Source organism: Cyprinus carpio, chromosome A13 (assembly GCF_018340385.1).
Source record: "Cyprinus carpio isolate SPL01 chromosome A13, ASM1834038v1, whole genome shotgun sequence".
NCBI classification, from domain to species: Eukaryota; Metazoa; Chordata; class Actinopteri; order Cypriniformes; family Cyprinidae; genus Cyprinus; species Cyprinus carpio.
In genome coordinates this window covers 2,844,553-2,872,029 of record NC_056584.1, presented here as the reverse complement: position 1 = coordinate 2,872,029, position 27,477 = coordinate 2,844,553, and the positions used below count along the sequence as shown (strand labels likewise).

The 27,477-nt window shown below is 39.3% G+C and overlaps 1 protein-coding gene across 1 annotated transcript; it reads right to left on the bottom strand.

Annotated features, from left to right (window-relative positions):
* Nucleotides 1-7,998: 7,998 nt before the first annotated feature.
* LOC109045620 (apoptosis-stimulating of p53 protein 2-like) lies at nucleotides 7,999-23,983 on the bottom strand. Its single transcript, XM_042768401.1, has 17 exons — nucleotides 23,972-23,983; nucleotides 23,048-23,195; nucleotides 22,544-22,657; nucleotides 21,461-21,528; nucleotides 21,229-21,330; nucleotides 20,062-20,242; nucleotides 18,090-18,253; nucleotides 17,840-18,010; nucleotides 16,149-16,332; nucleotides 15,077-15,187; nucleotides 14,459-14,983; nucleotides 12,815-13,536; nucleotides 11,453-11,590; nucleotides 11,247-11,380; nucleotides 10,152-10,318; nucleotides 9,090-9,289; nucleotides 7,999-8,289 (listed from the first exon to the last, which is right to left on the bottom strand). Exons 1-17 carry the CDS (start codon nucleotides 23,978-23,980, stop codon nucleotides 8,248-8,250), a joined length of 3,180 nt encoding a protein of 1,059 aa, XP_042624335.1. The 5' UTR covers nucleotides 23,981-23,983; the 3' UTR covers nucleotides 7,999-8,247.
* Nucleotides 23,984-27,477: the final 3,494 nt, after the last annotated feature.

Genomic DNA, 27,477 nt, shown 5'->3' with positions numbered 1-27,477 from the left:
CACATGGCAGTTGCTTCAATGCATTTAGGGGTGTGGTCCTGGTCAAGACAATCTCCTGAACTCCAAACTGAATGTCAGAATGGGAAAGAAAGGTAATTTAAGCAATTTTGAGCATGGCATGGTTGTTGTTGCCAGACGGGCCGGTCTGAGTATTTCACAATCTGCTCAGTTACTGGGATTTTCACGCACAACCATTTCTAGGGTTTACAAAGAATGGTGTGAGGGAAAAACATCCAGTATGCGGCAGTCCTACGGGCGAAAATGCCTTGTTGATGCTAGAGGTCAGAGGAGAATGGGCCGACTGATTCAAGCTGATAGACTAGCAACTTTGACTGAAATAACCACTCATTACAACCGAGGTATGCAGCAAAGCATTTGTGAAGCCACAACATGCACAACCTTGAGGCGGATGGGCTACAACAGCAGAAGACCCCACCGGGTACCACTCATCTCCACTACAAATAGGAAAAAAGGCTACAATTTGCACGAGCTCACCAAAATTGGACAGTTGAAGACTGGAAAAATGTTGCCTGGTCTGATGAGTCTCGATTTCTGTTGAGACAATCAGATGGTAGAGTCAGAATTTGGCGTAAACAGAATGAGAACATGGATCCATCATGCCTTGTTACCACTGTGCAGGCTGGTGGTGGTGTAATGGTGTGGGGGATGTTTTCTTGGCACACTTTAGACCCCTTAGTGCCAATTGGGCATCGTTTAAATGCCACGGCCTACCTGACCATTGTTTCTGACCATGTCCATCCCTTTATGACCACCATGTACCCATCCTCTGATGGCTACTTCCAGCAGGATAATGCACCATGTCACAAAGCTTGAATCATTTCAAATTGGTTTCTTGAACATGACAATGAGTTATCTGTACTAAAATGGCCCCCACAGTCACCAGATCTCAACCCAATAGAGCATCTTTGGGATGTGGTGGAACGGGAGCTTCGTGCCCTGGATGTGCATCCCACAAATCTCCATCAACTGCAAGATGCTACCCTATCAATATGGGCCAACATTTCTAAAGAATGCTTTCAGCACCTTGTTGAATCAATGCCATGTTGAATTAATGCAGTTCTGAAGGCGAAAGGGGGTCAAACACAGTATTAGTATGGTGTTCCTAATAATCCTTTAGTGTAAAATATTTAAAACATCCCAGGTATATATATGTGTGTGTGTGTGTGTGTGTGTGTGTGTGTATGTATATGTGTATATGTAAAACGCACTCTTGCAGTGATGAAGTCTCTCATCAGCAGGAGGAGGAAGTGCCATGGTTTGTGGGAAGTTTTTTGTAGCAGGAGTTGAGCCTCTTATACAGATACATGTCAGGTGAATGCAAATGTTTGTCAGAACCTCCTTCAGCAACGTGTGTTTCCTTCCCTGCAAGCATCTCCCAATCAGCCTGCAATTTTCATGCAAAACAATGCTCCCTGTCACACTGCAAAATGGGTATAGCAGTTCCTTGAAGCCAAGAACATTGAAATAATGAAATGGCTGGCCCAGAGTCCTGATCTAAACCCTACTGAAAATCTCTGGAAAACCTTTGGCAACAAAGTTCTGGCTAAGAAACCCACTACAGTCACCGATCTATTGAAGAGACTGGAAGAAGAGTGGACCAAGATCACACCAGCACAATGTGAGAAACTACTGATGTCCTGCGGCCCCAGATGTGCTGAAGTCATTCAAAGCAAGGGCCTCTACAATTCTAAAGGCTGTAACCCTGCAAAATTTTAGTTGTAATCTTCTTTTGTACAACAGTGGTTACTGTTCTCTAATTTTGATCACTATGTTTTTCACAAAATAAAGGCTTTTGTTGAAATGCCTTGGTTATTTTGTCAAACATGTTAGTAGAACAGTGTATACCTACAGCTAATATTCCTTCAGATTGAAGATTGAGCGATGAAGATTAACAATATTTCAGAAAAAAATCAAGTGTTTATAGATTGTTCTCTAATTTCTATCTATCTATCTATCTATCTATCTATCTATCTATCTATCTATCTATCTACTGTATATAGATAGATGATAGGTAGATGCAAATGGAATTTATAGGTATCCATTGTGTAGTCACTGACTAAGAGAAAAGGAATCATTTTGATTCTAGACCATATGGGTGTGTAGATATGAGCACAAATGTAAAAGTGCCTGTTTTAGAGTCACCCAGAGTGTTTGTGAGTAGTGGGTGGGATTTTGGATCTTCCCGCAAAGTTTGAGATCGATTTAAAGTTTTTGCTTCAAACACATTTGGAGATTTTTTTAAAAATACAAACTAATAGTAAAATTCTAGCTTAAACAACTTGGTTCCAGCATCTTCAGTGCTTGAACCCCTAAAAACCAGAGACAATGGGTCTAGGCCTTCAGCATAAGGTAAAGAACGGAATTCATTGATAATTATCTGAAGTTTAATTAACATTATATTATTAACAAAAAGATTCCTATACTGTCTTACCTCCCTGTGGGAAGAATTGAGAGTAAATGATTTTAAACACATCCTCAGTCACCACCCCACTGGGACATTCCTGAAATGCACAACAGTTCTTAAAATGAACCCTATAAAAGCACCACTGTGGCCAAAAACCTTCAACATAATTTAATATGCAATGAATGATTATATGCCTTTAAGAAAAAAAATAATGAAAATGTTAATTAAGGTTATACAATAGAGAAATAAGATAACAATTATTTATGCCATACAAAGGATGATATTCCCAGTTTATGTGCTGACGTTTCTCCTTATATAATCTAAGTAGAGGAACATTTAAATTTTTTAAAGGCCCTGTAGAGGAATTGCAACTCTTTCTTGTTGAATTCCGTCTCTTCCTGTAGTATGTCCAGATCATCAGGCCGATGACAAACAAAGGATATTTCAAACTCATCCTCAGTACTTTCTAGAAGAGAAACAACATCTCATCAAAAAACGATAACTGAATATTACATTTCTCGTCTGTTTTAGAGAAAGTGTTATGAAGAAAGCTATTTTGTCACTGATGGTGAAATAATTGGTTAATTTAAGGGGAAGTTTTTTACAGTATGGAGCGTAACACTTCAATGACAAATTAAACTTACTTTCAAAATATGCAGTAAATGAATGTTGAAAATATAAGTACAATAATAGACTCAAAAACTCAAAATAAGACAGTTCTGCTTTGACTCAGAGAAAATGTTAAAAAAAAAAATAATTAAAAAGTAGCTGCATGCAGCAATGTTGGGCCCAAACACAACAGGGCCACCACCATACGGTTGATTTATCAAAATGCACGGTGTGCATGTGCATTTAAGTGGGTAATATAAGAGGAATCTGTTGTATGTGACATGTGACACTACACATCATAAGCCACAATAACCACATCCATCAGCCCTCATAAAAAAAACTTTCAACACCAATTTAATCTACAGTATATTAGACAATGCACTGCAATATGAGACTCTTTCTTTTATTCCTTGACCATGGCAACACTGTGAAAGATATCAAAAATCTGATAACAATTTACCATCTTCAGTGTCTTGCAATAATGTTGACCAAGATTTGTGAGAATCATATGAATACTCTAGGAGGAGTATTTAAAAATTCAGAGCTTACACTTAAAAAATAAATAAATAAATAAAATAAAAAACTACACATTTAAACCAAATAGCCGGCTTCCTTGGTTTGGAGCTAATGATTGTAAATTAGGAAGCTGTCCGGCTTGATGAGAACAATATACAGTATGTACCAAGTTTGGTGACTGTAGGTCAAACTAACCCCATCACTTTAGTCAAAAGTGGCGATACAGAGCCCGCCTTCCACACAAATATGACTGACAGCCAACAACTCTGATCTGTGTGCTGATTTAAGCATGCTATGAGCCTCAACAACACAAAAATAGTGTTAAAGGGATAGTTCACCCAAAAATGAAAATTTGATGTTTATCTGCTTACCCCCAGGGTATCCAAGATGTAGGTGACTGTTTTTTCAGTATTTGAGAGATAGGTGGCGATCCGCCATAAAGCAGAAGAAGAAGAAGATGACTCAGGCGCCTGCTGCTGTGAAGCACGTTCACAAGAGTTTTAACAGTTCGGACACTGCGTGAATCAGAGTAAAAAAAAAATGAAATAAATACTGTTCAGTTTCTTGCACAGACCGATCTCATAGATTTTGTGACCATTGCCAAGCACTGTACTGCTGAGAGACTGCAACGCCTGAAGCTAAAAATCATCATTTGTGTTCTACTGAAGAAACAAAGTCACCTACATCTTGGATGCCCTGGGGGTAAGCAGATAAACATCAAATTTTCATTTCTGGGTGAACTATGGCTTTAAAGTTTGATGTATTAACCTAGCAACACTTAAAAATATCAAGAATCCTACTGCAATTTTTCATCAGCCGTGTTTTGACATCATTGTGACCAAGTTTGAAACAATTCAGGTAGATATAAGAGATTTCAAAGTGTGTTTCAAAGTGACACACTTCCTGCTGCCAGTTGGTGGCACTGTGTCCATGACGTTCATATATATATATATATATATATATATATATATATATATATATATATATATATATATATATATATATATATAAATTACATTTAAACACAGCAAAGATGACCAAAGTGCTAAGCAGAAAACCCCAAAAAATCAATAAGACAACCTAAAATGCCTGGGAATAAAGATACACTTTCAGCCATATTTACAATCTTGAAAAGACAAAGTTTAAAAATAATCTGTAATTGATTCAAATTTTAACAACAGAAAGATTTGCTTGGTTAAGCAAAATTCTAAATCCAAGATGACATTAAAGTTTCATGCTTGTGAAGAAATTACAGGAAAATGATGACTAAATTCCCTAATAAGATCACCTCTCAATTTTGGGCAACCAAAGATAATCATTTCAGTTCTCTCTTTATTAAGTTAGAGTAAGTTATTTGACAACCATTTCTTAATGTCTTCGAGACACTCCAGCATAGGTTGAATGGAGTTCCTAGATTTTAACAGCAAATAAATCTGGGTATCATTAGCATAAAAATGAAAAGAAGCATTATGCCTCCCAATAATATTTCCAAGCGGTAATATAAGTTCAAAAGAAGCGGGCTCAAAATGGAACCCTGAGGTACTCCACTAATAATAGGCACTGAAGATGAGAAAAACTTCAGTGATGAAAAAATGCTACAGAAAAGGACCCGTCTTTAAGATAACTAAACCAAAAATGTATTTCCTCACCAGAGTCAAACTTTCAGTGCTTGGGCTCTAATAGATCAATTTTATCTTTCATTTCACGTGATTGTTATTTTTATTTGCAAAATAAACTGGAATATTTTGATTTATTTTTTTCCAGTTTGAGTGGAAACTCTGAATTCCCCTCTCCCTCCACTCCACTGTCCTGTAAAGATACAGATTAGCCCTGTCTCTCTACACTTACCTGAGCAGAAGAGAAAATAAAACTGCCTAACCAATGGTTGCATACATTATGTAACCACTTCAGACACTTACCGCCTGTAAAGGACAGCAGCATCAAAGCGTAGGGTCCACCTGTTTCATCGCTGTGTTTGAAGCCTCTGCACTCCTGTGACTGTGACATGCTGCTGAACATGATGCTGTCTGTGTGTGTATATGTGTCTGTTATGTATCCTCTGTTCCAAAAACACTCCTACCCATACACTCTGACCTCTTTCCATTACTCTTTCATGATGCTTCATGGCGGTTTATAGACCAACAAAACCCTGCATAATTCATCGGCTTGTTTTGGAATTGCTTGTTTTCACAGTTACAATGGGTTGGAAAATACAGTTTCCATGTTGTCAGCTGTATTATTGGCCCTTGTTCCCTCTCTGATTATATGTAAACATTGCCTAGCATCACTGGGAAATCCTCAAAATCAGCAGCCTCCCAGCATGCAACTGAATTACCTGTTGAACTCTTTTATTATAGTACTATTTTTATATATTTTCTAGGAAAAATAACACATTAATCAGTTAATAAAAAGAATCAAACAACAGTACAAAACCACAGTATCCTGCCATAACATATGAGTTCCACTTGACCCAGTATGCCCCTTATTATGGGAAAATCTAAATTGGCATGTGTTGTCACAAGTAAACATTATAGCTTGAAAATTCATAACTCATAAAAACATAAAGCGCTGTTTCATTTTTATATATATATATATATATATAATAAAAAGACACCAAGATATGGGGGAGAAAATAACTAAAATTAAAGCATATTAATGCATACGTTACAACTAAGCAGTGCTAAAATAGAAAGCTTCACAATCCTGTAACAAAGTCACCAGCTGTTGTGCAGCATGTGCTTCTTTTTTTCTCATACATGTGTCTCCACCCCATGTTTAGTGTGCTTTTTGTTCTGATCACCCTCAACACCTGCTTCTGGTTCCTTTGTTATCCCTATGTGAGAGAGATGCACTCTTCATTACAGTTCACATGTTATCTGCACTAACAATTATTATTGTTATAGTGTGCAAGCCTTAAGACAAAAGCCACAAAACTCTAGTTTGGATTTCGTGTGGTGTTTAAGCAAAATACTGTAATAAATATCCTGTTCCACAAACCTTTCCCGAGTCCACCTGGACTGGGCTAGGATTCATGAATCAATTGGTCAAATGTGTATTTGTTTTCTCTCTCACTTTCCTGTGTTACTGTATACATACGGTGATATATATGGCCAAAATATGTATAAACCAAAAAACACATTTCTAAATTCAGAATGATTAGGGTGCTGGTCCTCCCTATGACTGTTAAGTGTGCACTTGATATTATGATAGCAATGACCTGCTATCATTCAGAGATCGGGCTTGTTCAAATTCCTCTCAGTGGTGTTTCGGTCAGGACTTTGACCACATGAACCAAGTTTCATCCACACTAGACTCAGTACACCACTCTTATGGACTTCTACAGGCCTGCATTCAAGGTATACATTTGATCAGTTCTTGTGTTCCCTGGGAATCAAACCCACAACCTTGGTGTTTATAGCTGCTCGCTCTACTGTTTCAGCTACTAAGAGGCTTTATATCTATATAACATCCTCAACACACTGGATCCACACTACCTCTAGTAACGCTTCAGAGTTGTATTCGAGGCCAAGCATATCCCATCATTCATCATGTTCAGGAGCTCATGTGTGCCAAAATCATGGCATGAGGAAAACTTGTAGTGCAAGTTAAATTAATTATAGATATTACGTGTGATTTGGTAGTAAAACAGAATGTTTCTCACTGTATTGGTGAGTATGTGTATTTTGTAAAATGCCTCTAAATTAGAAGTATAGTAATTACTAAATTGTCTTCTGGCAAACAGTAGAAGCTTGTTTTAAAGTGCAAATGATTGAAAACCAAGATGTGAAAAGCTCTGTAAAAATAACCCATCGAAGCTCCATTTAATAGCACAAATCATTACTGACTCTCACCCATTAATATCAGAATTATTAAACATGTGGAGAAAAACAGCATAATATATGTCTTACTATATATTCTGAAGACCCATCTCACAGACCACAGTATTCATGAGAACTCGGTTCACAGTGTTTAATTATTTATTTTGTGATCATGTTAAACCTCCAGCTGATTTGTCCAATAACTCAAGGATGAAGATGTAAAACGCAGGTTACATTTGCTGAACAGAGTAAGCGGTGTCTCTCAATATGAATATAACCATCTTATGCTCATCTCAGTCTGCAGCACTGCTGATCGCAGCTGAAGATCTCCGGCGGGTCAGAACATCATGGGACGAAGCGAGAGATCAGTGCTGGACACCTACTGTAACTCACTATCTGAATACTCCCTACTGGGCCACAAAATCACGGTTTACTAGCACTGTACAACTAGTTCATTTCATTTGTTAAGCATTGTGCACGAGAAAAATGTTACCCAAGATTCAGAAGATCTCCAACACTATGAATTTCCTTTCACTTCCCTTTCAATAAAGCACTGAAAGAACAAAAAACACAAAAAAAACACCATTCAAAAAAAAGCACACTCAACAAATACATCTCTTTTCATTAGAAGAAAAATGATTGATATACAAATATAAAGTACATTCTAAACACCTAATTTCTTTTCAATTGTTTTGTGACAAAACAAAAGAAACAAAAGAGTGGCCATTTCTGTAACTTATCAACGGTAACATCAACAGACAACAACACAAATGGGACAAACAAGTAGATGGTCCTACAACCAGCATGAGGAAGTTAACTAGTGTTGATGGACTGATGGCTTTATTAACGTTGGTGCTCTTTGTTCTCCTCACTGAAGCATTAAGCCAGACTCCGCTGACGAGGTTTAATTCTTGGATACAACTGTTAAAGAAGAAAAAAAAAAAAAAAACAATTATAATAATACACGCACATGCAGTGAACTCAGTCTTTGGCACATTAGATGATCACAAAAACATTTCTTTTCAGACAGTTTATGTATTTTGCTTTAGTACATCAGTTGGAAATATCCAGTTCAGATCTGCAAACATTGCATGCATATTTTGAAAAACAGGCTTTAATGAGGCAATATTAAAGCTGCTGTATGTAGGATTGACACCGAGTGGTTGAACTAGGTATTGCAGTCCAAATTCAAAATATCGGAGAGGGTTTTTCTTCACCAGTTCCCTCCTCCTCAGATTTGATGCACATGCAGGTTGCCAGATTGACGACACCAACACTTTTGAAATGAAATACGCTCAAACATATCATGGTACTTAAATACATTATTTTTCAAAGAATAACTGACTGTAGCATTGTTTTTCAGATAAGCAAGTATGTTAACTTAGCATGTTTCTTAAATATCTGCAAACATATTATGGTATTTTTATGCTTTAGTACTGTCAAAATCTTACATACAGCACCTTTAAAGTCATTGAAGTAAACTACAGTGCTGAGGATTGTTTTCTGTATTTTTGCACAACTGGCTCCACCACATTAAATTACAACCTTCTTGAGTAAAAAACATAATACAAAAAATCTTTCACATTTTGAGACATTTCTATAGTGTGAAAAGGGCAATAATTGGCTCCTCCCCCATTATCATCTGAACGCCCCTGCAGTCATTTCTGAGAGTCCCGTGTGAATGTGTGCACGCTTGCAGAGCCTCTGAGGCCGTCACTCACCCCCAGCAGGTTTCGGGGGACGTATCCCTCTCGGCTGGCCATGTGCACCCACCACCACTCGGTCTCGTCCTCGTCCTCCCTGCGCACCACCGTCATGCAGTCGCCCGCTCTGAAGGCCAGCTCGTCGTCCTGCACGCTCTCGTAGTCCCACAGACCGTACACCACCCCTCGGTTCATGATGCCCATCTTCTCCTGGACGCCTGAACAACAGGAGAAACCCAGCTGTGAAACGACACGCACGACCCAGGCCTGAACACTGAGCGCTTCTGAGTTTATAGAAGAGTCTACATGTGTTTATATTCTTCATACTGTCTTCAGAGCAGAAGTGACTGGTGCTCTTTCTCATTCTCTTTCCATGTTTCATGCGGTTTCATATAAACATCACACTTCCATGTGCTCATGCCCGGAAACTCAGGATCAAACTCAGAGCTGACAGAGAGTGAAACAGGCTGGATTTGATTGGTTATGTTAAACCAGTTCTACATCCTGAAGTTTGTGCTAGCGTCGTGTTATGGGCCACTGAAATCATAAGCAAATAAGCCTCAAGATCAGAGCGTTACAGTGCTTTTTCCCCACAGGTTTGAGTGCTGCTGTCACGCATGAGCTGGAGAAACATGGACATGGATTACTGCTTAATGAAACAGTGGAAAGTTATGTTCAGCAAATATAAGTAAGAATAATTCTCTGGTCAAATAATATAGTCTGTAGCCTGTTGTGAATTAAACTGAAGTGTGGACACAGCTGTGGCAAAGGCCTTGTTTAGGATTTGTTAGTCCTATTTCAACTCATTCCAGTTACTCCTAATATTTACAGAGTTTTGGGGACAAACAATGTATCTTTAATTTCACTAAAGCCGCCTCACTCACAATCATCATCATTTCATCATTTCAGATTTGACCTGCACATGGTAAAGTGGTGATCTCTCTCATTAAACACTGGAACTGAGAAAAATGTGTTTATAGTCTGAACTTGGATTCATATACTGCTTTTTCTCTGAGCCTCAGTCCCAGTCTAAGAGAGCCGCTCATCGTTTAGTCAGTGTGGGCCTGCTGTATAACTCACCGTAGAGGAACTGAGAGCACTGAGTGTATCCCTCCTCCATCTCCTCACACTTGTCTGCTGCTGTCTGCATGTCGCTGTAGGTCATGGCAAACACGGCCGCCCCCGACTCCACCAGGAACTTACACACCTGCACGTTATTACAGGACGCGGCGCAGTGCAGGGGCGTCCTAAACACACACACACACACACATGTGGTTACACATCACACACTGCCACCAAAACAACAGCATGACAGGGACATCATCTTTTTTTTTTTTTTTTAAATGGTTCCATAATTTTGCCTGTATTTTATTTTAAAGCTTAATTATGCAAATATGTTAGTCAATGAAAATAGCAGGTGTTTATATTGAAGTCTCAAAGGGAACGAACATGGAGTGTTTCAATGTTGATGTTTTATTTAGTTTAGATATCGATGTGGGAATTTTTAGGCATCGCACAATCCGACTTCAAAACCATTCTTGATCAATTTTTTTTTTTCTTATTAATTAATGAGTGTACTGCCTCTGTGCATTTTTATTAAATAAGTACCTTTTTAAATAAATAAAAATTAATAATAAATCAAACCAACTGTGTTAAGAATTATTAACCAAATAATTATAGTTTCAAAACATACAAGCAAATATAACGTAATAAAGGGGATCAAAGAAACACATTACATGATAAACAAAAAGTGTCTGAAAGTATGTGAGAGTTTCCAGACAGGTGCCGCAGCATTATTTCTGTTTGACTATTAGTGATGGGATCACAGACAGCAGCAGCTCTGACAGGCTGCATTCACACTAATGCACAGAGAATTATTCCACCCCACACTCCTATTAGACATCACTAACATAAAAGTTCAGACAGAAGGTGCTGCTATAAATGACAAGCATGAACATGCCTTTGACTGAACTGAATGTGCATGCAGTGCATTGGAAATGGTGGTAAAAACAGAGCAACTGCATGCTTAGCTTGTGGATTAAACTTGATAGTTAGAGCTATTTTTCAGATTTTCAAATTTGAAGCTGCACTAAACCCTGAGTTCCTGTCTTGCTGTTCACTGAGGAGGCATGTGAATGAACATTGTTTTTGTGACTGTATGACAACGCTCCTCACCATCCGTCACTGTCAGCGGCGTTAACATTGACTCCAAACTGCACCAGGAATTTAACGATCTCAGTGTGGCCGGCACACACTGCGTTATGCAGCGCTGTAATTCCCTCATCATTAGGCTGACTGGGATCCTCAACCTGTAAAACACCCAGTCATCACACCATCGTACCTAAAACACAATCTCACACACACAGTGGAACGTGACTTTCCTCGTAAATGACCCTCTGCACCAGATCAAACTCTCCCTCCAGCGATGAGTCCAGTAACAGAGCCAGAGGATTGAAGTGCACTCTCATGCTGTGCTCGATGCGCTCGGATCCGGCCTTACGCAGGTTCGTCCTCTTACCCTGTACAGAAAACACTTTTACATTCATGCATTTGACAGATGCTTTTATACAAGCCGACTTACATTTATTTCAAGTTATACAGACACATATCAGCAGTACACAGCTACAGAATCTCAAGGTTTTGCCTCTGAAACCAAACCAGACCGCTGATGACCGACAGTCAGACTGTCCAGCAAGATGACAAAGTGCAAATGAACAGAGACTTTCAGGAGCAATTTTAAACATCACTACAACTCAACTGACTAATAAAAACCCATTAAAGGGATAGTTCACCCAAAATTACATTTCTGCCATCATTTACTCAACCTCGTGTTGTTTTAAACCTGTATTACTTGCTTTCTTTTGCTGAACATAAAAGAAGATATTTGGTAAAAAAAAAAAACATTTCTTACATTCCACAGTTCATGTTCAGCCTTTGTAGCCTAAAGGTTTGTGTGTAGTACATTCTATGTTGAATCAAATCAAATCTTTCTTTCTAAAGCTACTTTTTGTAGTGTCTCTTCTCATAACACAATAATGACATTAAATTATCTTAAGGGGGAAATTTCTCAGCCAAAGTTTATGTGCGATTCATGTGCGATTAAGTAGATTGAGATGTTGAGCAGATAGCTGCCACACTGTGTAATTAATTAAATTGAACATTTTAATCACTTGACAGTTTGAGTTTACATTTGATTAACTGGTATTGAAATATACTCATATTATTTAGGTTAGATTGAGTGTGTTTCTTTTTTCCTTTGTCAATATTGTTGCTAATAGTCCTTAATTACCAACCTCTTTATTTTATATGTAATCTAAAGGAGTACATTCCTCATTCTCCCTCTTGTACTGCGATATTAGTTATTAAAGCAGCATAATATTACGCCCAGAGGAGCTGTGTGTCGATGCTACTAGTTTTATTTCGGCTCCCATCATTGGTTCACGTTCTCACTTTTAAATACATGTTATCATACAAAGCCAATGACGTGCATTTTGACATGAAATGTTCCTACTGTGGTCTCGATATAAAACAAGTGCAACCAAAGTCATGTGACTTAAGACTCGTCAACACAAACCCATCTCGACTAGTGGCAGAGCCTACTTGATCAGGCAAACGATGCTTTTAATGTGTTTTTGACTGAAAAAACAGTGCATTTAGTTTTGAGATGATAACTAGATCATGCTGGCTGAGGACTATAATGTACAGAGTATTCAGTATAGTCCAGACTTATTTAGGGCACTTACCGGTGGGGAGGGAACCTGGCCGGTGACCTCTGGTGGCTTCATGTTGAAGGTGTCTTCTGGATTCTCCTGCTCAGAGCCGCTGGGATAAGGAGGAGGAGGATATGGAGGAAAGTCCTCCGAGAAGCTGTCAGGAGGTGGAGGAGGAGGGCTGTCCGGCTGGGGCGGTGGAGGTATCAGTGAAGCATCGGGGTGTGGGGCCGGGTGTGGAGGTGGTGGAGGAGGGATGTCCTCTCGGTCAGTGTCTGGGGCGGCTGTGGACACCGCTGGCTCAGGATCAGGCTGCTCTGGTCCCTCAAGTGACGCTTCATCAGCTCTGTGAGGATCTGCGGGCGTCTCCTCTTCTCCAGGAGGACTCACTGCGGTCTCCATAGCGGCCAGAGTCGTCTTCTGGTACAAGAGCTTCTGGATGTTGGGGCCGCCCGGGCCCTCGGGCTCCGTGATGGAGCTGCGTTTCTTCAGGGGTCTCGGCGCATTGTAGAGTTTCTTCCTGAGAGCCTCTAAGTCGACGTCGCTCTGGCAGCGGTAGGGGTTGGAGATGAAAGGCAGCAGTTTGGTGGGACTGAGAGGTCTGGGGATCCGCTCGCTCTCATGGTTTTCTGAAGCAGATCCTCCAGCGCTGTGGTCCTTCTCTGTTTCTGGGCCACTGGACGAGTCCAGGTACGGGTTCTCAGGGTGCTGGTTTTGAGACTGCTGGCCCGCGGGAGTCACTGGTTTACCATAAACTGCATGAAGACAAAAACAACCGTCAACTGATCAAAATAATCACAAATAATCTTATGCTTTTAAACTGTTTCCACACTTTCAGCCAAGGCAATCTGACACAGAACCACAATATATTTAGTGCACAGCGCCAAGTTTATTAGAAAGCTAGTTTAAGACTCTGATATACTTTCAAGCAAAAGCAAAGAACAAATTGATGGCATGTCATTTTGAATGAAATCAGGCCAAAATTAAGTTTGTTTGGAGTTTGTTTCGGGTGTTAGAAACAACAGACAGCCCAGAACAAACTGGCTGCGTGTTTTTATTTCTTTTTTTTTTCCAGCTTTTCTGAGCTGGTAGACAAGTCAGAAACCTAACTAAATACAAAAAAAAGCTTAAAAAAAACTTCATCCAATGTCCCCTTTACCTACAGTAATATTTATAAACAGAAGGATCAATATTGTGACTAGGTGGTACTTTCATGTTGATCTGACCAGAGGTGGCACTGGCTTATAAACTCTAAAATACAGTGTATTAAATAAAACACATACAGTTTATGGATTTGCTCTCAATTCATTTACCAAGTGTTTTTTGCAGCTGACCTTCAATGATATGACTTCAACTCAGTCACACATCATATTCGGTGGCCTTGACTGTACTAACCCAAACCCAACCGTACCTCAAACTCACAATCTTAACCCCTAACTGTAACACAACCATACCTCAAACTCATTAGTGAAGGGTGGAATTTTCCAGAACAACATGTAGTTACGCAGTAAATCATAGTTTAATGTTAGTAGAGTAGTTAAGGCCATCTCATATAACGTGTGAACTTGCCTACTCTTCTGTTGTTCTGATAGTGTTGCTGCATCTATTATTCTGATGTGAAAGGGCCGCTGGGATGAATCCAGTCGTGTGTGTTGTAGTGTTCAATGATTCACTCACCGCTGATGAAGTTGCTGCCACGGTTCTGGGTCTGGGGTCGGCTCAGTGTTCCCTGCACGCCATGTGGCTGCGTGTACATGGAGTAGATGGAGCTGGTGGTCCGCATCTGGGGCTTGTGCAGGACCTGCCCACCGGAGTCTTTGGCCCCAGGAGGCTCGAGGCTGAAGGGGTATACGGTTGCAGCTGGGGGAGCCTCCTGTTTGGAGGGAAGAGGTAAAGTACCACCAGACTGGGATCCAGTGGGCAGCTGCTGAGCGGAAGGCTTACTCTTCCCAGGAAAGGTACCGGTGCTGAGGGCACCCTTGCCGTATCCCATCTGGCCACCAGAGGGAAGGTTGGCCTGTTTCGGTTTAGTAGGGACTGGAGGAGGAACCTTGACGGTGTTCTTGACAGCGCTCTGAGCGTAAGGAGACGCAAGGTCCTCGCTGCTCTGGTTCTTTCGTAAAGAAGCTGCCGGTGGATCAACGGACTCAAACATGGAGACCGGGCGCACCCTGGGGTCCCGCTTCAGCACGTCTGTGTTATCTGGTACAGGGAGCAGAACAATTCAGAATACATTTAAGCAGAGACTAACTGTGTGTTATACATCCAGTGGGGATGCGAGGTGAAGACGGTCACCTTGGTTTTTAGATGCCTGGGTCACCGTGCGTGGCAGACTGGACGTCCCAAGGTTACCGCCCATCTTCGCAGCGGCTGAACTCCAGTTAAACATCTTTGACGACACCTTGCCTGAATGCAGACATTACAGAGATAATCACATCTCAGTTTCATTCTGATGATAATGGTCACATTCAGACTGTTTAGGAGGGAGGTCCCTTCACTTTTGGGAACATTGTGAGAACATGAGAACACTCTCTCTGAATGAATGGATTAGACAAGCCGGCATACCTGACCACAGACGAAAAATGCTGTCTTTTCTGTAGATTTGTCTATTCTTACAAAGGCAAAATGCAGTAACTGCATATTTTGTCAAAAACTAATCATTTACACATACACTTACACACTGGGCAGACAAAGTACACATTTTATCAATATGTGTTCCCATGGGAATCAGAGCCATGACCTTGGCTTTGTTAGTTCGGTGCTCTACTAGCTGAGCTACAGGAACAGAGTTAGACTGAAATGTCTCTCCCAACAACACGTCTATGCACCACAAGGTCCTTAAAAGAATGAAAACTGAAATCGACACTAAAAGTTCAATATATAGGATCATTTTCTATATTCTACAATGATCATCTCAGTTACTATCGTAACACTGGTTCTCTATGTAGAAAACTAAATGCTATGGGAACACCTCCCAGATGCATAAAAATGAGAATAAGATGTGTACAGTTCATAGTAACTTTCAAATGCTAGCCATCAAGTCTAAGTTACTGTTTTCTTGTAATGTTGTACCAAATTAAATTTGCTATTTTTGTCTCTTATGATAAAGCTGCTAACTGTTCATCTCTGGCTGAATTCACAATATAAAATAATTACAGCATCTCAATTAGATCCCAACTCAAAGATACTGGAAAATCAGATCAACATGGTTTGGTGTGCATGTTTGCCATCTCTACTGCTAGTCTGCAGTAAACATGATGTTTTAGAATTACATAAAAAGCAAAGGAAATAATTCATCTTTAATAATGAGATCACACTTAACAGACAGCCCAGTTCTTTGGGTCGGGTAAACCAGAGCTCTGCAAACCTGAGTCCGGGTGAGTGGTCTTGTCCTGATGTGGTACAGTCGCTGTGCCGTCTGGGTAAGTGTGTTTAATGGCCAGGTCCTGTTTAACGGGGCCCCTGGGCATCGTAGAGGACTGGATGTAAGGACCAACAGCAGCCACACGGGCCGGTCCTGTCTGCTGCGCTGTCTGGCCATCTGGAGGCAACTGGAATAAGAACATATCAGCAGTGAAACCACACACCGATCATAGCTAAACAAGGACACAACGGACTCGGTGTGCCTGGTACTGGTTTGACTACACACATTAAGTGACAGCAGTCTGTCTGTCGAAAATCTAAAGCAACAGTAAATAAATATGGCAAAATAAACAATGTAAGAGCTGTTAAGCACCTACATCCCTACTAGGGAAATGTGTCAACCGGTAGAGATTTTGGACTACTGTCTCTATCGCAGTTACACACTCACGTGACACTGCTGTGCTACATGGTCACAAGAACGTATTGTTTGCACACGTTTTTAAAGCACTGCAGTGATTTTAAGCCATTGAAACACAATCAGCAGCAAAAGAGAACACACATCTTAAAGTGACAGCAGTCTGTCTGTCATCGACGTTAATCAAACAACAAAAGAGAGAGAACCTATCACTGCTTTTGACGAAATCACTTTTGTAACTTTAATAAGAAGAAATCTAGATTTAATTTACACAATGAATATTACGCAGTGTTTTTATACATTTGATTACTTTATACTGTACAATGTATCATTTCTTGTTTATTTGTTCTACTGATCGCTGACTGTTTACTTGTCTTCAGTGACTTGTCTTTTTTTAATTTTAGGCTGATCCTAGGATAATTTTTAAAATTCTTTATAATTGAAGCTGTAGCTTTTTTGTATAAATAAAAATATATATATTAAAAAATCATTGTATTTATATGAAACTTTGTATAAAATGTAAGCACATGCGCTGAAGGCCTCTGTTCTTCAGGATAGTGCCATCTACAGGCCATAAGAGGTACAAAAATATATACCAAAAACCTTTGCTCTGACTAAAATCATTCTAAAATCATTTGATTCTTCTGACTCATCAAACACATTACAAGAAAAAAATATTTTACAACTAACAATTTTAATCTACAATATAATCTAATATAAAATTTTTTTACAATTACACAACAAAAAATTTAAACATTATCCAAAAACTATATATAAGCACTCAAGGTTGAACTATAGTGTGAATATTACAGTCCATTATTCACAATATCACATAGCCTCTCAAAACTCATCATTTATGTTTTGAGAAGGGGAAAAAGCCTATATAAGCCTTTTGCTGATGACTTTATATTGAGTGTTTGTTCCTTCATCATGAGGCAAAAAGTCACTGTCCAAAACCTTTACCCCCTCTGTTGCTCTCTGGTGGAATAAGCTGCCAACCTCCACCACCTGCTGAGACCATCACAGATGAAGACGCTCCTCTTCTGCAAGCGCTGAACCAAAACAACATTTCCTCTGCATCTTTCCCATTCTTGTAGCTTACTTCCTAATCTAGTTGTCTAATAAACCTGGCATTGTGTATTATGACTACTGCTGGCTCTTAGACAAAACTGCTGTGTTCCTCTCCTGTAATGTGCTTTGGATAAAAGCGAACGCTTGAATGTAAAGGAAGACTTTTCACATGAATGTATGGGCCGGTGTAAACAGAGAAAGTGGCTCACGCTCACGGGGAGGTTCTCTTTCTGCTGAAGGGCAGTTTTCTTCTTCCACAAGCGATCTCGCAGCTCACCGACTCGTCTGTCCATGCTGGCCACCTCCTGGTTCCTCTTGTTTAGGTTGTCCCTCTGCTGCTGCAGTTTAGCACTCTGCTCCAGGTTCAAGTTTTTCCTCATCTAGTGAACACACACACGTGAGATGTTTCGAGCAGAGGCCTGAGGCTGTGATGTTCTGCTATCTCTCCCCTGCTCTTACCTGTAGCTCCCTGTAGAGTCTGTCCAGCTCGGCCACTGAGCTGTGGTTACTGTGAAGCGCATCCAGCTGGCCGTTCTTCAGGGTCTCCAGCTGTTTGTTCAGTTCCTCCACTTTAGACACGGCCACTACCAACTCTTTCTGCTTCGCTGCCCCGTAAGCGCCACCTGCTGTCAGAGAGTGAATCTGCGTCTCATTCAGAGCACAATAACTTCCACTGCACAAGCTCAAAATCCTTGGGTCTGAGATGACCACTAGTATGTACACAAGAATATTCAAATGGTCATATTTAGGAGCCTCACACATGACATGCAGGCAACAAAAACAGTTACTGTGGCAACATTGTACTCAATCATTCTCTCGTTTTATTCATTTATAAACAAGGGAATGAATTAGGGATGTAACGATGCACTCAGTTCAAGAGGATTCGTGTCAGTTGAGAGTCAGTTGAGTTAAACGAATCACGATACAGCTGCTGGTGGAGGTTTATATGAATGCATCTCTGAGGGGAACTCACCGTCTTCAGAAAGTTTAGATTATATTTTCTCTGTATAATGCATATTAAAGCAGTATTCGCCACCTGCTGTCAGAGAGTGAATCTGCGTCTCATTCCTGCTCCGTAAGCGCCACCTGCTGTCAGAGAGTGAATCTGCGTCTCATTCAGAGCTTTTTCTGCTCTTCCTCTTTTATGCAGTACAGTTTCACAAAGCAAAAGTCAGGGCATCTGTTTTTACTTCAGATTTTGAAATTATACAATCTAATTTAAATCAGAAACTGCTCATGCTGCATGTATGCAGAGTCTTTGTTTGAATCATGATTAAAATACAGTGGTTGCCTCTAATTTGTGACCCTGGAGCACAGAAGCAGTCTTGAGTCTCTGGGGTATATTTGTAGCAATAGCCAAAAATACATTGTATGGGTCAAAATTATAGATTTTTCTTTTATGGCAAAAATCATTAGGATATTAAGTAAAGATCATGTTCCATGAAGATATTTTGTAAATTTCCTACTGTAAATATATCAAAACTTAATTTTTGATTAGTTATATGCATTGCTAAGAACTTCATTTGGACAACTTTAAAGATGATTTTCTCAATATTTAGATTTTTTGCTCCCTCAGATTCCAGATTTTCAAATAGTAGTATCTCAGACAAATATTGTCATAACAAACCATACATCAATGGAAAGATTATTTATTCACTATAAATGTATAAATCTCGAAAAAAAAAAATCGAAAAATTGACACTTAAGACTGGTGTTGATATTAAACAGAAACACAAAATAAAAAGAAATAGCACATACAAAAAATTCACAAACATATATATATAGAGTTATTTTATTTGTATTATTTATTTGCTTAGGGATTTGTTTTAAAAATTCAATTTAGTTTTATTATTTGACATATTTCAATTTCACAAAGAAATCTGCAGCATTTTGTCTGAGAAATAATAAAATTGCACTTTTTCATTTATTATTGGTCTTAAACCTCTTATGTTCCTCTATATAAAGGAATATTCCTCTATCTGTAGCCTTCTTGGAGCACGCAAACGTTTCTGGAAATATAGGTTTAATAAGAAGATGGACCTTGACCGGAGAATGGTGTGCAGTGTTTAGAAACACTGCCAGTGAATGAATTTATTGATGATTGTCAAATGAATCATTCGTGGCTGCTCCAGTTTTCTTAGAGGAGCTTGCTAACTTTTAGTTATAGTTAACACACACACACGATTAATGATTACGCTTTGCATTTGTTCCTAAGAACATTAAAGAAATTACTGCATTCTTATATTTAGAATCATTCTGTGCACATCTTTATAAACGAGGAAACATTTGTAATCAACGGTCAACCAACTGTCATACAGAGAGCGCTGAATGCATCACGAGGAAGGCATGGTGTACTTTGAAAAGCTCTTAATGCAGACCTCACTTTATCAGCAGCAAGACTGCTGGAGATCATAATGAGCAGCGCTGCCACGCTCACCGAGTTTCCCATTGCTGAGGCGTTTCTGCTCCACCTGTCCCTTCAGAGCTCGCACCCTCTTCAGCTGCGCCTCCTGTTTCTCCACCGCGCCCCTCAGATGCTGCAGTTTCTTCTGCTGCGAGGACGTGTGCAGATGCCTGGGCTCCTGCTGCTTCAGGAAATGCAAGCGCTGCTCCTGCAGGACAGTGAGAGGACACTCTTTCACTGACCACCTGATGCACAGTCAGCGCTCACTTCTGGAGCATTTCCATCATCACAAACACGCACAGCATTCATTTGCAAAGCCAACACTCACCACAACTAAAATTATTCAATTTAAACTACAATTATGTCATTTGCATCCTAGATCTTATATTTAAATAACAAAGAGAAGTATCTATATTGTAATATCCATAGTTATCATGAAATAAAATTACTTACAGTATATTATATTGTGAAATAAGACTTTGGTTATATCTCCCTCTAGGGCTGTCACAATGGCTGAAAAACTAAATTCTAATTTAAAATGCATAATTTCAGTAAGGGTGAAGAAAAGCTTTCGGCTTCTCTCCTGAGGCCACAAGAGGGTGCTACTAATGCACGTTTATTCAAAGCATAAGATAACATGACTCTGAAAAAAGTGCATAATGTTTAAAATAATGTTTATAAACTAATTATAATTAAGTTGCTTAAACAACTATAAACAAAACAGCATCATGCATGTATGCATAGTTTAAAACAAAGAGCCGAAAGCCAATCACACAGAGTACATTTTTCTTTTAAAAACATGAGATGCAGTGGCATTGGGGGAAAAACTCACCATAAAGTCTCGAGATATGTTTTTTCAAAGTTGACCTTGCATTATTAATACATGGCTTTCTAAACATGCGGCTCTATTGTACGAGACGTGAGTGCATCGCTGATAGATGTCCCTCTAGAAAATGCGCGAGCCGCGATATATGAACGGCTTGGTTTCAGTTTTGACGTAAAGATCTTCTCCGCATTGATGTTAAAATGTGGATTTTTATTTTAAATTCGACAAATATTAAAAATATTACAAATATTTTTTGACAGCCCTATCTCCCACTGTATTTTTTCAGCCCTACCTAGTGTTGTGCTCTCTTCCCATCCATCTCTAATCTACTCAGTCATTTCCCCCTGTTCTGAAGTGTTTTCCTGTACCTTGGAGGCCAGGAGCTGCTGCTGCGTGTCAATCTGACGCTGCTGTCTGGAAGCCATCTCCTGCAGCTCTGCCAGAGTCATGTCCATCAACGGGCTGCTCACCTGCGCACACAAACATCAGGCTCTGAAATCATCTATTTCCTGATCGACTAGACTGCATTCCTCTCGTGCTTTCAGAAGTGGGAGTCAAACACCTGGATCACGTTACACAAACAAGTGCAGGCAGACTCACTCCATTCTCCGGCCGTCCGCCTGTGGGCTTCTTGACTCCGTTCCTCTTCTGATTCCAGCTCCTGGAGTCTGAAACACAAACACAAGCTCGAGCACCTGAGAGAAAACACCTGAGCGCAAAGCCTGAACGATGCCAGCTTCCATTCAGAAGCTCTGCTTACAGACACTGATGAGTGTGACGCATTACTGTAATCAGAGCATTTATTAGCTGTGGACTGACCAGGATTTTGTCAATACACATAACACCGTAACACTTTTCTACTCAAGCTTATGATGAGCTCAAACTTCACGTCAGTGAGTCAGATGTTAATTCAATATCTGAATATTTTCTCTGGCCCTGCCACAAAAATAAATTAAAAATAAATAATAATAATAGTAGTTGATTTCATTGTTTTTGACCTGTTATCTTGTATTCTAATAAATAAGCTTATATGACAACAACATTTTAGATCCCAATTCAATTTTACGATTCTCCATTCCAATTTATATAACGAACAAATATAACAAATATCAAGTTCAAACATCATTAAAAACAAGTGAACAGTCAGTAAATAAGAACAAATTACAAGCAACTGCACAAATAAATAAATAGAACAACGATGAGACAAATTAAAGATGCTTTAGATTTTTAGATTTGTAGGTGTTCAAGTGCAGAAACTGAATACTTCAGTGTAAAATAACACTGCATATTCTTCACTTCATAATCTAAATATACAGATTAATCGTTAAACTTAATTTACATTAAGGACACCGACAGCAGTTGGTAAACTGGAGTCGTTAGTCACCTCTTCTTGCGCTTGAATGTGTTAAAATCGCTTTAATGTTCAGATTGGCAAGGTGTGTTTGTCTGTTAAAGTGCAAGAAGACGTGAAAGAGAAACTCAGTTCAGGGTTCAGGAGTTCAGGAGTCATTTTGATTGTAACCCACACGGTGACTGCACTTCTGTGTGTGTGCATGGCTGAGATATTTGGCTCTAGTTAGTCTGCAACAGAAGTGAATATAGCAGTCCTCTCCTGTACTTCAACAGCAGGAAATGCTACGGTAAGAGCATCGCTCTGAAGCACGGGTCTAATGTGTCGCTCACCTGTCAGCAGGTTGGGTGATCTGCCCTGACGCAGAACGAATCGAACCTCGGGCCTCTCCTGTCCCCACTGCAGCAGCAGATCCATCATCTTCTCGCTCTCGCCGATCGCTCGCTCTGCATTCATCGTCACACACACACATTTAGAACCCACATCGCACCGGTTTAGTATCCAGTCAATAGCACTATCTATTTATAGCACCAAAGCCGTAACAGAGAGAGGCAGCTGCTAGCAAACTGGAACCGATCTCCATCTTATTGATTTTTGTGCAGAATAATCTTCCCCAGAGCCTCACACAGTCAGATGATTCCTCTGCTGTGGAGTCTGATGTTGGTGTAGCAATGCACTTCATGTGTACAAAGATTAGACTGCTGCGTGGTTCTACGTTGAACATGTGCCTCATGTTCTTTGAATGCAGAGCCATCTGGAGCTCTAGATCCGACCGTTCTGACTAATCAAATCTACTCTGAAAGACACTGATGGCCTGTTCTTCTGTGAACTCTCACCTGAGCCTCTCCACACTTCAGCCAGGTGGCAGCTGGCGTCCCCGGACTCCTTACACAGCTCCACCACGTCACGGCACACAGTCTCGGGTGTGATGGGCACCTCCGTGAAATGCTGGTCATTGTTACTGAGGTACACGGTCAGGAACATCTGGAAACACAAGCAGAAGTGGAGGCCGAGAGGTGGATCAATGACAGCCTGACGGATGAAGCACGTCTGTAATACATTCATACTACACTATACGGAACAAACGTTTTAACTGGTCGTGATGTACTTATTCAACACCTGCTGAGAGAGTATGCGATTTCTGACCCTCCTACTTCATTAATACAGTTAATATTCCTCCAAATAATACTGGAAAATCCACTGTGATGGTTTTGATTGAATAAAGTCATCATATTGTAAAGACCACCAATACTGTACACAATGTAAAAAAAAAAAAGACCAGTTTCTTTTTTTCTTTTCTTTTTTTACTTTTAATGAGATAAAGTGTTTGTGTGTGTGTGTGTGTGTGAAATTTTTTTTTTTTTTGATTGCTTGCAATTATATTATTATAAATTTGGAAAATAAGGATTGCTTGCAATTATATTATTATGAATTTGGAAAATAAACATTTAAACACTATTTAAGTCAATGGAGAAACTCTAGAGTGACTGACAGACAGACAACACAAGATTGAACCCTTTAAATTGTATTATATTGTCAGGACTGAAGCTCAATAATGTCAATAAGGGTTTTCAAGATATAATGCGGAATTATTTTACTTACTGATTCTTGCTTTATAATAACAACGCATGTGACTTCGTGTAAATCGACGAACATTAAATAGAAAAAACACCCGACAAATCTACAACAAATATACATTCAATATATATACAGACAATATATATACAGTATTTTCCTCTTCTGTAAGTGAGAATACTCACCGGCATCATTTTCGCGTCGCGAGATCAGGATCGACGCTTTTCACCGACACTTCAATCCGGATCGGACTGTACGACTGTTTACAGTCTAAATCGAGTTAAAAAGCCAGGTAGATGTCCGGAACAAAATGTCCAGTCCTGTAACGTTCTTCTTCTTATTATTATTGTTGTTGTTTCCTGTAATGTTATTAGATGAAAGAGTCCCGAGGGGCGTGACGTCAGAGGCCTTCCCAAACTTTCCTTCCGTGAGAGTTCTTGTTGGCGAACATCGGACGACGGATCACGAATACCTTTAAGTGTTTTAATTACCGCGAAAGCATTCAAATGTTCAGATTCCCAGACAAGTTCGCGTGGAAGTGAGTTTTCCGCGTCTCTTATTGCAGTTGAAAGTGTTTTCCTCTCGGTCTCTGACGGACGCCTGTTGCTGGAGAGCGTGACGTCACGCGTAGGGAACTCCTCCCCCTGGAAAACCTCGAGGAGCTAGGGGCGGAGCAAGATGACGACGAAAACATTTTTGTGGTGAAGTCGTATAAATGCAACGAGAAAACAAAGTTCGAAACTTTAAATCAGTTGAACCAAACCGGTTATAAGCGCTCGAGTCGATACTCCGCTCGCCGGGACTTCTGCTGGTAAAGTCGTATAAATGCAACGAGAAAACAAAGTGTTGTCTACAATATAAATACCATTAACCAGAAACCATCAGAGCTGGGTAACGTTAGGTTACTTCAAAACTGTAATGCGTTACTGATTACAAATTACATGACAAAAAAAAAAAAAAATGTAGTTAGTTACGTAGTCCATTACATTAAACATTTTAGGTAAACTCTAAACTACTTTTTGATTGCTTTTAGATTACTTCTGACCTAACTCGTTTATCATATTGGAAATAAAACTATAACCATATACAAAAAAAAAATAAAAATGTAAATAAAAAAAAAAAAAAAGCTAATAAATAAAACATAAAAAAGAAAAAACAAAACACAAAATTTTAAAATAAAAAAAAAATGAAAAGCTAATAATTAAATCATAAAAATGTAAAATTAAAATAAATCATTTTAAAATAAAAACAATGAAAATAAAACACTTACTAAAAAAAATAATAATTTGTTTAAATGCATGTCATGTAAACCACCAACGTCAGAGAACCATGAGCATGCACATGTGATACTTAGTTATCAGCTTATTACCTTTAAATCTCATGGGGCATTTCAAATAAATATATTAGATGAAAAAGATTATTATATTACACGTAAATAATAAATAATATGAATTTGTGCATTTGAATGTGTTTGAAAGAAAAAAGCCTTCCAAAGACATAGTAATGCATGGTTAAATAACCTACCGACTGAGTGATAATTCAAATAAACATTAATGTGTTCATTAGTAGTTGAAGCAAAGTAGAAATGTTGAGAAAACACTTCTTAAAATTAAAATGATTTTTGTAAATCCAGTGATCAAATGCTGTGTGGCCTCTCTCACTTTTCTGTGTAATTATAGCCAGCTGATTAGTGACTGGTCTTTGTTTGAATGTCCACAAAACTAGAAGACTTTCTGAAAGTATATAAGTAGTAGGCTATTTTAGAAAGAAACGTTTAAAAGTTGAAAAATAGGAATTATAGGGAGAATCAATAAATTATGAATATATATATATATATATATATATATATATATATATATATATATATATATATATATATATATATATATATATATATATACAGGTCCTTCTCAAAAAATTAGCATATTGTGAAAAAGTTCATTATTTTCCATAATGTAATGATAAAAATTAAACTTTCATATATTTTAGATTCATTGCACACCAACTGAAATATTTCACGTCTTTTGTTGTTTTAATACTGATGATTTTGGCATATAGCTCATGAAAACCCAAAATTCCTATCTCAAAAAATTAGCATATTTCATCCGACCAATAAAAGAAAAGTGTTTTTAATACAAAAAAAGTCAACCTTCAAATAATTATGTTCAGTTATGCACTCAATACTTGGTCGGGAATCCTTTTGCAGAAATGACTGCTTCAATGCGGCGTGGCATGGAGGCAATCAGCCTGTGGCACTGCTGAGGTGTTATGGAGGCCCAGGATGCTTCGATAGCGGCCTTAAGCTCATCCAGAGTGTTGGGTCTTGCGTCTCTCAACTTTCTCTTCACAATATCCCACAGATTCTCTATGGGGTTCAGGTCAGGAGAGTTGGCAGGCCAATTGAGCACAGTAATACCATGGTCAGTAAACCACTTTACCAGTGGTTTTGGCACTGTGAGCAGGTGCCAGGTCGTGCTGAAAAACAAAACCTTCATCTCCATAAAGCTTTTCAGCAGATGGAAGCATGAAGTGCTCCAAAATCACCTGATAGCTAGCTGCATTGACCCTGCCCTTGATAAAACACAGTGGACCAACACCAGCAGCTGACATGGCACCCCAGACCATCACTGACTGTGGGTACTTGACACTGGACTTCAGGCATTTTGGCATTTCCTTCTCCCCAGTCTTCCTCCAGACTCTGGCACCTTGATTTCCGAATGACATGCAAAATTTGCTTTCATCCGAAAAAAGTACTTTGGACCACTGAGCAACAGTCCAGAGCTGCTTCTCTGTATCCCAGGTCAGGCGCTTCTGCCGCTGTTTCTGGTTCAAAAGCACACGCCTGTGCACGGTGGCTCTGGGTGTTTCTACTCCAGACTCAGTCCACTGCTTCCGCAGGTCCCCCAAGGTCTGGAATCGGTCCTTCTCCCACAATCTTCCTCAGGGTCCGGTCACCTCTTCTCGTTGTGCAGCGTTTTTTGCCACACTTTTTCCTTCCCACAGACTTCCCATTGAGGTGCCTTGATACAGCACTCTGGGAACAGCCTATTCGTTCAGAAATTTCTTTCTGTGTCTTACCCTCTCGCTTGAGGGTGTCAATGATGGCCTTCTACGTTGACCTCTTACCCATGATTGCGATTTTTGAGTAATGAACCAGGCTGGGAGTTTTTAAAAGCCTCAGGAATCTTTTGCAGGTGTTTAGAGTTAATTAGTTGATTCAGATGATTAGGTTAATAGCTTGTTTAGAGAACCTTTTTCATGATATGCTAATTTTTTTGAGATAGGAATTTTGGGTTTCCATGAGCTGTATGCCAAAATCATCAGTATTAAAACAATAAAAGACCTGAAATATTTCAGTTGTTGTGCAATGAATCTAAAATATATGAAAGTTTAATTTTTATCATTACATTATGGAAAATAATGAACTTTTATCACAATATGCTAATTTTTTGAGAAGGACCTGTAGTTCCCTTTGTTTGTTTCTTGCTTTATAAGCCCTGACTTCTCCTTTAGTCTTTGTCCGTTCTTGTCTATACTTTGATGTTTTGTGAATTTCCTGTGGATTTATTTATTAAAAACTGTTATTGTTACTTCTTCTTCGCCTCACTCACAACAACCAACCATGACACCCAGCACCATTAGAATCTGCTCCACCACTGGAGCATGTTTCTCCCTCTTTTGACTAGTGATG